General features: G+C 57.3%; 1 protein-coding gene across 1 annotated transcript; it reads left to right on the top strand.

The window, feature by feature from the left end:
* The first annotated feature begins 7,427 nt into the window (after positions 1 to 7,427).
* Positions 7,428 to 9,031, top strand: HOXC12 (homeobox C12). The gene is made up of 2 exons (XM_036297706.1): positions 7,428 to 8,037; positions 8,793 to 9,031. The coding sequence occupies exons 1-2, from the start codon at positions 7,428 to 7,430 to the stop codon at positions 9,029 to 9,031; spliced, it is 849 nt and encodes a 282-aa protein (XP_036153599.1).
* Positions 9,032 to 11,036: the final 2,005 nt, after the last annotated feature.

Below are 11,036 nucleotides of genomic sequence, written 5' to 3'. Positions count from 1 at the left end.
ATCTTGGATTAAATCTTTACTGCGGCAATTTTTATATATAATATTCTTCCTCTCCTGAGACACAGAAAGACTGGAGGCATTGAATTGGAAATTAGCATTCTCTGGTCTCCCTTTACCTGATGGCTGAAGTTTTAAATATTTTATTGAAATAAATAAATGTTTCTGAGGATGAAACACACACATGCACACACAGGGAGTCTGAGAGACAAAGAGCCTGGAGAATTCACCATCTCTGGAGGCTTTGCTACTGATATGGCACCAGTCCCGTTCAACTGCATTTTAACTCTGGGTTAACTATCAAAGAATCATGTGCTGGGAAGTAGAGATTTAGGAGGTGTAAGTGAATCTCCCAGGAATAAGGTTCATTTTTAATTCTATCTCCCCTTTCTCTTCCTATCCACCACCCTAACCTTTCCCCAAAACCAGAGTCTCCCTTGAGATGAAAAGAGTTGAAGATTAAATGTATGCTTGATCAGAAAAAGAAACTGAATAGATAAGAGGTCTGGGGCTCTCTTGATATGGTCCCCACCTCTCTCTGAAGATGCATTGGGCAGTCCCACAACACGCAATGTACACACAGTGGAAGTTGGAGACTGGGGCGGGGGGAAGAAGTCTAGAGTTCTCTGAGGGGCCCTCCGCTTCTGCACACAAACCCATACATAATCAAATGAGTGAATCTTTCCACACACAGAGGGACCGGCACTAAAGCCCCAGAAGAGGGCAATGAAAAAGAGGAGAGCCTGGTCAGCATGGCTCAGTGGTTGAGCCTTGACATATGAACCAGGAGATCATGAACCAGGAGGTCATGAACCAGGAGGTCATGGTTCGATCCCCACCCCACCCCCACTCCATGGCACATGCCTTGGGTTGCCAGCCCTAGCCCCAGTGTGGGGTGTGCAGAGGGCAGCCTATCAATGATTCTCTCATCATTGATGTTTCTATCTCTCTCTCTCCCTGTCCCTCTCTGAAATCAATAAAAAAATTTTTAAAAAGAGAAGGAGAAAGCCTGTGGAAGCTCACTGGGGTTGCACTGGGACCCTGGTAACCCAGGCAAAGACTGAAGTCTCTTTGAGTCCTTGTGAGTCCCAATGTGTTTAAGACCCTCTCAAGCCCTGGATTAAATGTGTCTGAATGGATTTTGGGGAATTGTCATGCCTGGATCAATTTTAAGATGCCTCTCCCATAAAAGTAAGTGAGCATGAGAATGGGAACTCCCATGTGAGACAGGTATTGTGTGACTGTGTGTTCTGGGGTGGCAACGTTGTGAAAATGTATTATTCTTTTCCTGATCATGTTGGTCCCTTACCTTTCTGTCCTCCAAGAATTGGCATTCTCACTGGGGACTCTGTGAGACATTCCTGTCAAGTTGTGTGTGTGTGTGTGTGTGTGTGTGTGTGTGTGTGTGTGTGTTTAGAGCCTTTGACCAGTGGAGAATTTCCTCAGCCTTTACTGCCTGTGTGTGCAACTATGTAGGTAGGAGTGTCGCCAGCCGGCACTTTTCTCAGTGTATAGAATTGTTTTCTCTTCTTTATTCAAATCTATAAAAAGGCTTTCTTTCTAAGGCCAGCCTCCTAATGTTGGTGTGAGAGTCAGGCTGCAATAAATATGAGAGTGCAAGGGAATAGCAGGGCTGTGAGCACAGAGGCTTCTCCTGGAGACAGCCCTCCCCTCTGGGATGGAAGCCCCTGCTGTCTTTCTCACAGTCTGAGGTGGCATTCTCCACCCGTCATGCCCCACCAGGTCAGGACCGGGGATCCTGGATGGGGGTGGGCTGGAGCCTCACAGGACTCTCCATCTGGGGGCCACTCTCCCAGGCTGCCAGGGAGGGCTCAGTTACATCCTTTCCATGTCCTTCCCCACCAACATCTTCATCCCCAGGCCCCGGGCCAGCAGACGGGGCCTTTCAGCCGCAGTCCCACAGCCAAGAACCCACCTGAGGGAGCAAGGCCAGCAGTTCTCGGGAGATTCCTCCACTGCTGTCTCTAGACCATCTGCTCCTGCGGCTGATCCACAGACAGCTGGGTCAGCAGTGAGGGAGTACAGCAGGGACAGCCCTCTGACATTCTCCATGGCTCAGGGGATTGGAGCTGGGGACGCGGCGACAGCCCCTCTGTTCAAAAGAGAACTCCCCGCGCTAGGATCCACCAGGGTGTGACTCAGGTGGCCTGGGTAAGGACGGTGCTGATCCCAGGCTGCTGGCCTGAGCCCACCCCTCAAAAACCTCCAACTGCTGGATCAGATGTGTATCCAGACCTGCGTTGGGGGAGGGTGGAGGGGCCCTGGGAAGCGAGGAGCTCCTGGGAGGAGGAGGGGGCCAGAGCCTTTCGCAACCAACCAGGCTCTTCCTCTTTTAGCCTTGACCGTGACTAGGTCTTTCTGACCTTGACATCGCAAGGAGTACATGGGAGGGGGGAGGGGGGAAAAGGCCTTGATCTTCCGGTGGCCAGAGAAGGGGAGGGCCGCGAGCCCCCTCGACGCGCCATCCCCCCTTCCCGCCAGAGCCCGCCGCCTCTGTTTACACACAGAGGAGGTGTCGTCTTCAGTCTAGACAGGGGCGCTAATAACGACCATAAAAGGCGGCCTCCCCAGAGATGCTCGCAGCTCAGCTCCCGCGCGCCGACCGCCGGCGGCTCCCTCCCCTCCTCCGCCCCGCCCTCCTCAGATACCTCGGCTTGGCCTGCGGCGGGTCTTGGGGAAGGGGGAGAGGGTGTCTAGAGGCTGAGAGCCCCCGCCCCGCATCCTTCCGAACCTCTTCCGTCTCCAAAGGTAAGTGGACCCCGCTCTTCCGGCCCAGACATCCTCGGGGTGAACAGCACGTCCTCCCCACCACCACCACCACCAGCCTCCTGGGCCCGTGGCCCCTACTCCGACCCGCCCGCGCGCCCCACCCCGCACTGGGGGCTTGACTCCGGGGGAGCGTTTGGGTAGCTGGCAGAACAGACCCCAGGCAGATCTCAGCCGCTGCCCAGAGCTAGGCCTGGACGGAGGCCGCGGTCACAACCAGCCGCCGGCTGTGGGGCAGGGGGGTCCGGGGGTCGTCCTCACCCCACCTGGAGCCCCAGGTCTGCGGAGACCAGGCCCCCTTCCAGGCGGCTGTGGGTGTGGCGTTTGATGAGGGTGTGCTGTTGTGTGTTTTTTAACTTGGCCCCACACCTTTCTTGACACTCAGTAATTCACTAGGCGGAGGAGATCCTCTGCTGGTGGAGGTGGAAAATGTCAGAGCCACGCAACTATTTAACTATTAGCGCGCCGGAAAGACAGAAAATGGGGAAAGATGGCCCATTTGGGGATGCTCAGGTGAGAGGTGGAGAGATGGCTTCCCAGAGGTTCCCCCCAGGACTCCTCACCCCTTCCCCGTCTCCTGAGTGGCAACCGGGCTGGGGTCTTGCGGCGGGAGGCAGCTCAGAAGGAGCTGCGGGACGAAGGACATGAGGACGCTGCTGATCCCAGGCTGCTGGCTCGAGCCTAAAAACCTGACTGGGCCCCCTCACCCAAGGCTTCTCTAACGCCCCCACCTCCAGGCTGTAGGTCCTTAGAAGGCAATACCTGGAGAAGGGGCCTCCCAGATTTCTTTTGTAAGTCCCAGAGGAAGACCTGGGAACCAAGTGGGCTCCGACCTCTGGAGGAGCTCCCTTCCTTTACCTCTGTCTGGTCTGAATCCGACGAAGGCCCTGTTGCAAGCCCAACTGCCCTAAAGGGGTGAAACAGAGAGGCCTGAGGGTGGGGGCCCAAGCCGTCCACATTCGCCGCTTTTCATCTCCCCTCTCCCTGCCTGCTCAGCCCCTACTCAGATCTCCTTCAGGGCCCAAGCGCTGCCTCATTTGCATATGCGGCGGAGCCGCTCTCCGCAAACTAGACAGTGACCTTGAACCGGGCCACCGCGGCCTCTCCACTGACGGGGAGAAGACGGCACCGCCGCGCTGCATCATTCCGACCCCGGGAAGCCCGAACGCGGCCGCTCACAGCTGCTCCGCGGTGGCCTGCGCAGCCGCCTTGACCCCGCCACCAGAACCGGCGTAGATTTTATAATCAGCTCCTCTCGCCTGGCTCAGCGGTGGCAGCGACTCGAGGCCCCGCGAGAAGGCCTCGAAGATGCGGGAGGGATGGAGGCTCAGGCAGAGAAGGCGCGGGAGAGGAGGCAGGGCCTCCAGCTGGTGGATGCGCGGAAGCACGAGGGCTGCCACGGGTCTTTACGGAAAACCTTGGACCACATCCGGGCCTTCAGTTTTCATTAGCCCCTGAGTTAATGAGAGGGGCATGGCTGAGCCAAGACCAGCTGCAGCAGGAAGCCGTGGCTCAGACGCTAGCAAGCAGGTCGCCTCCTCTAACCTTGTGATTTGAGGAACGTGCAGGAGCGTGGACGTACAGATCGCTCCGCGGTTCCGGAGCCGAGGTCCCCGGCCAATTATAGTTTTGCAGGCGGCTGCGAAGTGCGAGCGGATTAAGCCCGCGGTCTAGACGCGGCTGTCCAGCGCTTCAGGCAGGGAGTCCTTCCCAGCATCCGTTCCCAGCCCCACTGGGCTCAGGGCTAGCAGCTCTAGCCGAGTCTGGATTTAGATTTGATTTGAAGCCTCGCACCCGAGCCTCCCGCCGGCCCTGGGGACCCAGGCTGAGAGCGGCGCTCTGGGGGCTGTTTGTCTGAGGTGGTTAAGGAAGGGAGCTGCGTGCAGCGGGTGTCTTACAGGCGAACAGAACCGCGGTGGGTGCCACGGGAGGCTGAGCGCTTTATGTTGGCCGGGTGCTCGCTGCGATCCTGTAAACCCCTAGGACTAGGTTCACACTGAGTCCCGAGGAACAGGACACTGGAGATGCGAATTTCTATGATGATTCTTGGCAGCTCTCCCTGAGAGGCTTATGGTCCGAAGCTCGGAAGAAAGGGGGCTTAAGCATGTGCCAGTGCTCACAGAGTCCCAAACCTGGGGAAATGGCCTTTTTTGACGGGGCCTAATCAGTCTGATAGAAACTGCGAGTGCAGGAAACCTTCACTCCATCCTCGTTTCCCCTGCGTTGCATCTGCCGCCCTGTGGCCGCAGCTCTGTGTGCCGGGCGGCTGGCCCGAGGGCAGCGAGCAGAGGTCTAGGCCTGGTATTTTCAAGCTCGGGAGGACTGGGGAGAGGCTGAGACCTTCCTCCTGGGGTCCCCCTTCTAGAAGATTGCGGTCCTCGGGGAGGGAAAAGAGAAGGGGGAGAAGCCTCACGGGAACTAGTGATTATTCCGCAAAGCTCAGCTCGGCATTTCTCACACCAACAATAGCGGCCGTGAGCCGAGGCCTGCAGACCTCGCCGCCAGCGCAATGTTCTGATTGAAAACTGCGACAATATTAAAGTCACACCTTGTTTTGTTTTATGACCAAAATAACCCGCAAATAAATTTTTTAAAAATTAAAATTTCAGTGGCGCTCATTAATGCATCATGAAAAGGAGGCATAAATAATGTGTTGGAGGTGCTGTGACGTGGGATTTGCAGCTGAGGGATGCTCCTCTCTGCAGCCGCGCAGCCCTTTAATCAGTCACAATAAGGCCAATCCAGGCGGGTCTCTTGCCCACTCTTTGGCGCCGGGTTCCTGCGGTTCTGACTGGAGGTGACTGCGCCAGGCTGGCATCCCACTGCTTGGTCTCGGTTAGGCAAGTTGGGCTCCCAAAGGCTCCTGGGTGGGGGTGGGGGGGCGGCGGCTGGCGAGGCAGCCTGGAGGGCTAGGGCGGGGAAGGGGCAGACGCGAAGCGTCTAACTGTGGGGCCGGCAGGGCAGGCCGGAGGGGCGACGCCTGCAAGGACGCATTTCTGGGGAGTGAGCAGCTATGGTTTGGGATATGAAATCGCCCGGAGCTGTGGAATTCTAAGAATCTGCGTCTCTCTCCTCTGCGTCCTGCAGAGAAGAGAGAGAAAAAGGGAGATGAGAATTTTTTGCTCCGGTCTGCTTCGGCTTTTGCTCAGGCATTTAACTTTCACCTACATGGGTGTGTTTTTTCTCTCCCATATGGAGTCTCTTAGTCTCTAATCTTCTCTAAATCTTCTGGTGTTTTCTCATATTTAGATGTTTCCTGAACTATTTATCTCACCTCGTATTATTAAAGCTGGGCATTGGATAAGGAGCCTGAAATACTGAAATAATCACATGGAAATTCGACTATTTTGTCTACTAGGCTCCGAGAGAATACACCTACTTTTGAAGGTTTTTGTATTATGTGTGTGTTGGTTTGTGTGTGTGTGTTTTTTTTCTCTTTTTAAAATCCACTTGACTATGATCTGTGGAAAGGGTTTGTGATTTCCCTACCTTGATGAGTCTCACCAATGGCAGCTTTGGGTACTCAAGCCTTTTCCCGGCGGACCTGCTGAGGCCAGCACCATAAACACTGCAGTTCTTTCCCTCGCTCCCAGCACACCTAGTGGCTTCAGCACTGCTATCTGATGGTCCCAGAGCAGGTTGGGCCAGGTAGGGGGTGCCAATGTCTTCTTCACAGTGGGTGTCAGGAGCTTCCCAGGCCAACCAAGCTCTGCTAGGGGCCCGGAGACTCTCCTGCAAAGACTCTGGGAGATTCCCCCAGAAGCCCCTGTGACCCACAGAATCACGGTCAAGAGCAGTCCAAGCGCCCACATTCTCAAGAGCAGGTAGGCAGGTTCACATAGAGCTGGGCGCCTTCTTTTTCTGCCTCCCTCTGCATCCTTTCTCTACAGGTTGAGTGGACGCGTGAGGCGAGGGTGGCTCCCAGCGTGGGGGGGAGACCCTACATTAATAATGCTCCCTGAGTCCTTCCTGGAGGAAAGGACCCCACATGCCTCCCCCAATTCCTGAGGAGAAAGAGCTGAAGAAGAAAAGCTCAGCAGCCACAGGGCCGAGAAAGACAGCAGCAGGAGAACCTGCCCTTACCCCACTCGCCTCTACTGTAAATAAACCCCGAGCCAAAGGGCTCATCCGTCTCCTTAAACAGCCAGTAAACTTTATATGACACAATATCTAATAGTAATTTATTGGGGAGATATTGTAAATTCCAACGGTTTTAGTTAATAAAGGAGCTAATTAAAGAGGGACGGGCTGTGTTGGGCCAGCTGTTGGTGAGAAGATAATACATGGGGTGGGGGGTGCAGGGTGCAGAAGTGTGTATGTGCGGGTATTTTTGGTGTGGCTATTTTCCCCTTGCCCCGCGTCGGGCGACTGGCTCGCTCTCTGCGTTAGGTTTTATATGATTTCTTTAAAAAACTAGAAACCAGCGAATAAATCTGTCCCCGCGTTTCGTGCGCCCCCCCCCCCCAATTGGGGAAGGGGGAAGTTGGAATTGGTGCGGGGTGGGGGGGATTCGCTGTCCCCACCCATCCCTCTGGCGGCGGCACCCACGTGAGTTGGACGGCCAATGGGTGGCCGGTGCAGGTTTAACTATGTTTAATGTCAGATAGCAATAAAGTAGAAGCTGCCGGTCGGGCCCCGCGGAAATGGGAGAGCATAATCTCCTGAATCCCGGGTTTGTGGGGCCGTTGGTGAACATCCACACGGGGGACACCTTCTATTTCCCCAATTTCCGCGCGTCCGGGGCGCAACTGCCCGGGCTGCCGTCGCTGTCCTACCCGCGCCGCGACAACGTGTGCTCGCTGCCCTGGCCGTCGGCGGAGCCGTGCAATGGCTACCCGCAGCCCTACCTCGGCAGCCCCGTGTCGCTCAACCCGCCCTTCGGCCGCACGTGCGAGCTGGCGCGCGTGGAGGACAGCAAGGGCTACTACCGCGAGCCGTGCGCCGAGGGCGGCGGCGGGGCCCTGAAGCGCGAGGAGCGCGGGCGCGACCCGGGCCCGGGAGTTGGACCCGGGGCCGCGCTTCTGCCGCTGGAGCCGTCAGGGCCTCCTGCGCTCGGGTTCAAGTACGACTACGCGGCCGGCGGCGGCGGTGGCGACGGCGGTGCGGGACCCCCGCACGACCCGCCCTCGTGCCAGTCGCTGGAATCCGACTCCGGGTCGTCCCTGCTCAACGAGGGCAACAAGGGCGCCGGCGCGGGCGACCCCGGCGGCTTGGTGTCACCTTTAAACCCCGGCGGCGGGCTCTCGGCCAGCGGTAAGCACCCCGGCCCGCTCCCGAGACGCGCTCAGGGCGGGACGTCTGACGGGGCGGGCCGGCTAGGACCGAGCTGGGGCCGCCTGGGGTGACAGAATGTGTGGTGAGGAAGCACTTCTTTTAAAAAGAAGTGGGGGTTGGGGAGCCCTATAAACATGTAAATATCCCCATAAAAGAACTGAGGAGATTCCCTTCTGCATTAGCCCGCGGCTGGAGGGGGAAGGGAGCTCGGGAGAAGGGAAATTCTGGACCGAGCCTTCCCCAGGCCTGGGGGGTGGGAAGGTGAGGCCCCGAGCTTGGTCCCTGCTCCTCCAGAGCCTCTAGCTCCGCTTCCCCACAGCCTCCATTACCTGCATGTTTTCGCCAGCGGAGACGTTTAACTCTCGCCACTCGCTCATGTCTGTTCTAGCAGATCAGGGACCCCATCCCGGAAGATGTGAGAGGAAGGGTCCGGGAAACCCTGGAGAAGAGGTCTGGGGAGAAGGGAGGGAAGAGGAACATGGAAGGGTGAGGGATACTGCAGTGGTAGGTAGAGTTGGGGAAGCAAGGAAAAGAAGTGAAGGAGGAAAAGGAGGAGGAGGAAGGATGGGAGTTGGTAGGGGTGGGGTCTGCGTAGAAGAGAGGAGTCAGGAGAGGAAGGGCTTGGGGTTGGGCGTGAGGCCAAGGTGAAGAGGACTCGGGAAGGAGCAAGGGCTCTGCGCCTGTCACCTCTGGGTCTTCTGGCCAACCCTCGCTCCTGGTTCATCTCCACCCAGGCACGCCCTGGTACCCGATCCACAGCCGCTCACGGAAGAAGCGCAAGCCCTATTCGAAGTTGCAGCTGGCCGAGCTGGAGGGCGAATTTCTCGTGAACGAGTTCATCACACGGCAGCGCCGGAGGGAACTCTCAGACCGCTTGAATCTTAGTGACCAGCAGGTCAAGATCTGGTTTCAGAACCGGAGAATGAAAAAGAAAAGACTTCTGTTGAGGGAGCAAGCTCTCTCTTTCTTTTAGGGGGCAAGACAAGGGAGCCAGCCCCAGACTGAGCCTGTCTCTGGCAGAGAGCAAGAGGGGGCGCTGTCTGGGACACAGGCTCCCCGCTTAGGATGCCAGAAGTCTCTGGCAGGCCCTCTCTGGACGTCCTCTTGTCTGTTTTCTTCGTGTTTCCCTCTCACACACCCCCAGCAGGTCCTGCCAGGCCCCAGGGAGAAGGGAAGAACCCAGCCAGGGAGACAGAAAGCCCACAGCTGCCAGGGATAGAGACAGGGCAAGGTGAGGCACCGGGGAAGGGTTGGTTTGAGGCAGACTGAGGCTGAGGACCCGGGCGGGCGCCTGCTCCCACCACTTCCCTTCTGTGATCTGAAGTCTGCCTGCAGGAGTAGGCAAGGGTGGGGACAGAGGAACAAAGTCTCCCAGAATTCGCTGCTGGGATTAGGAGCCGCTGACAGGAGGAGCAAGAGTGGAGGGCATCAGAGAGAGTAGAAGGGGACAGGGTAGCTCTGGGAGGGCAGGAAGAAGTGGGGGAATCCAGGAGGAAGTGCGGTTTGGGAGGACAGAATGGTCAGCAATGCCCATGTCCAGAGTGTCTGGGTCCTCCCAGCCTGGATGGCAGAGCAGGCAGAAGCATGAACGGTTGGCAGACCTGGCTTCAGACAAGGCGATCACAGCCTTATGTCCTCTGTAGGGCAGGCTGTCCAAGCATCTCCTGATCCCCAGCCCTCTCCCAAGCCTTCTGCCAGCCCCTTTGCTCACGGGTGTGCTGCCATCCTCTCTTCCTGCCCCCTAAGTAGCTGCGGACCAGAACCGCAAGCCCCGCAAGCCGGGAATTGAAGGCTAAGGAGATGCAGCCTCAGGTTCAATAGCCACTCTAGGGACCCCCACCTGGCCCTCTGGGAAACCCAAGAGGCTGTGAAAGGGACTGCGAGCATGGCATTGATTGGCGGGCGGAAGAGTTTCTGGCTGCCGGAGCTAATTCTCCCTTTCCCGCTGGCGTTCATGGTCACGGCCGGGCTAGAGGCTGGACTGGCATAATTTATGAGGCAGGAGGAGAATCCGCCCCTAGAGGGGCTACTGGCCACAGTGGCCCTGCTCAGTCCGGGTTTCCCAGGCTGGTGACAATGAAGGAGGAGGCACTGCAGCCTCCCACCCAACTCCTTTCTGTCTCCCACTCCACCCTCTCCCCAACTTGGCCCTTTGTCTCAGGATCCACTGCCTCTGCCTCTGGGCTTCAAGCCTCGGAGTACAAGGACCAGAGCAGAGGGAGGAGCACATCTCCAGGACCTGTTGGAGGCCAGAGAGTGGCTTCTCCAGCGGAGGGCCTTTTATTCACAGCCCCTATCAGGCCCGAGCCCGCCCCCAGCCCTACCCCCCAGCCTGGCTTAGGAGAGAGAAGTAGTGAAGGAACTTGCCTGCCTTCCCATATGCCTTTCTTTTTAATCCCTTTGGGTGAGAGTCCCCCATCCTCCCATCCATCCACCCTTGCCAAGAGCAAGGGACTGATGGGAGTTCAACTCAGCTTGGGAAGTGTGGAACTGGCCTGCTAGCTGGGAGTTCTTCCTGCCTGGGAAGAGTCTCCCCTAATACACCCTTGAAAGGTACCCCCCCCCCATTCTCCCACCAGCACACAACTTCAAGTCCCTATACAGGATTGTGCAGAGGCAAACTCCTAGGGACAGCTAAGCCCAGCACACCAGTGGGCCCAACCCACTCTCCTGACTGTACGTGAAGCAGGCAGCTTCATATCCCCAGATACAACCCTGTAGAGTGGCCATATAATCACATGCTCCCATCCTCCATTGGGCACCTGACACACTTCCCCAGCCACATAAACTTGTTCCACTGATGTGCAAGTTTGCAGCAATCACTGCCATTCCAGCCGGCTGCTGGTGCTGGGTCTGAAGCACTCTCCCCTTTGCCTGCTTACCCATGTACCTCTTGATGCAGCCCCTCCTGTGACCTCAAGGGCTGGGGGGTGGTGGTGGTGGTGCTGGAATCCATCTGCACCACTCCAGCCTGACTC

Source organism: Myotis myotis, unplaced genomic scaffold (assembly GCF_014108235.1).
Source record: "Myotis myotis isolate mMyoMyo1 unplaced genomic scaffold, mMyoMyo1.p scaffold_m19_p_3, whole genome shotgun sequence".
Classification (NCBI taxonomy): Eukaryota; Metazoa; Chordata; class Mammalia; order Chiroptera; family Vespertilionidae; genus Myotis; species Myotis myotis.
This window is presented reverse-complemented; position numbering and strand designations above follow the sequence as displayed.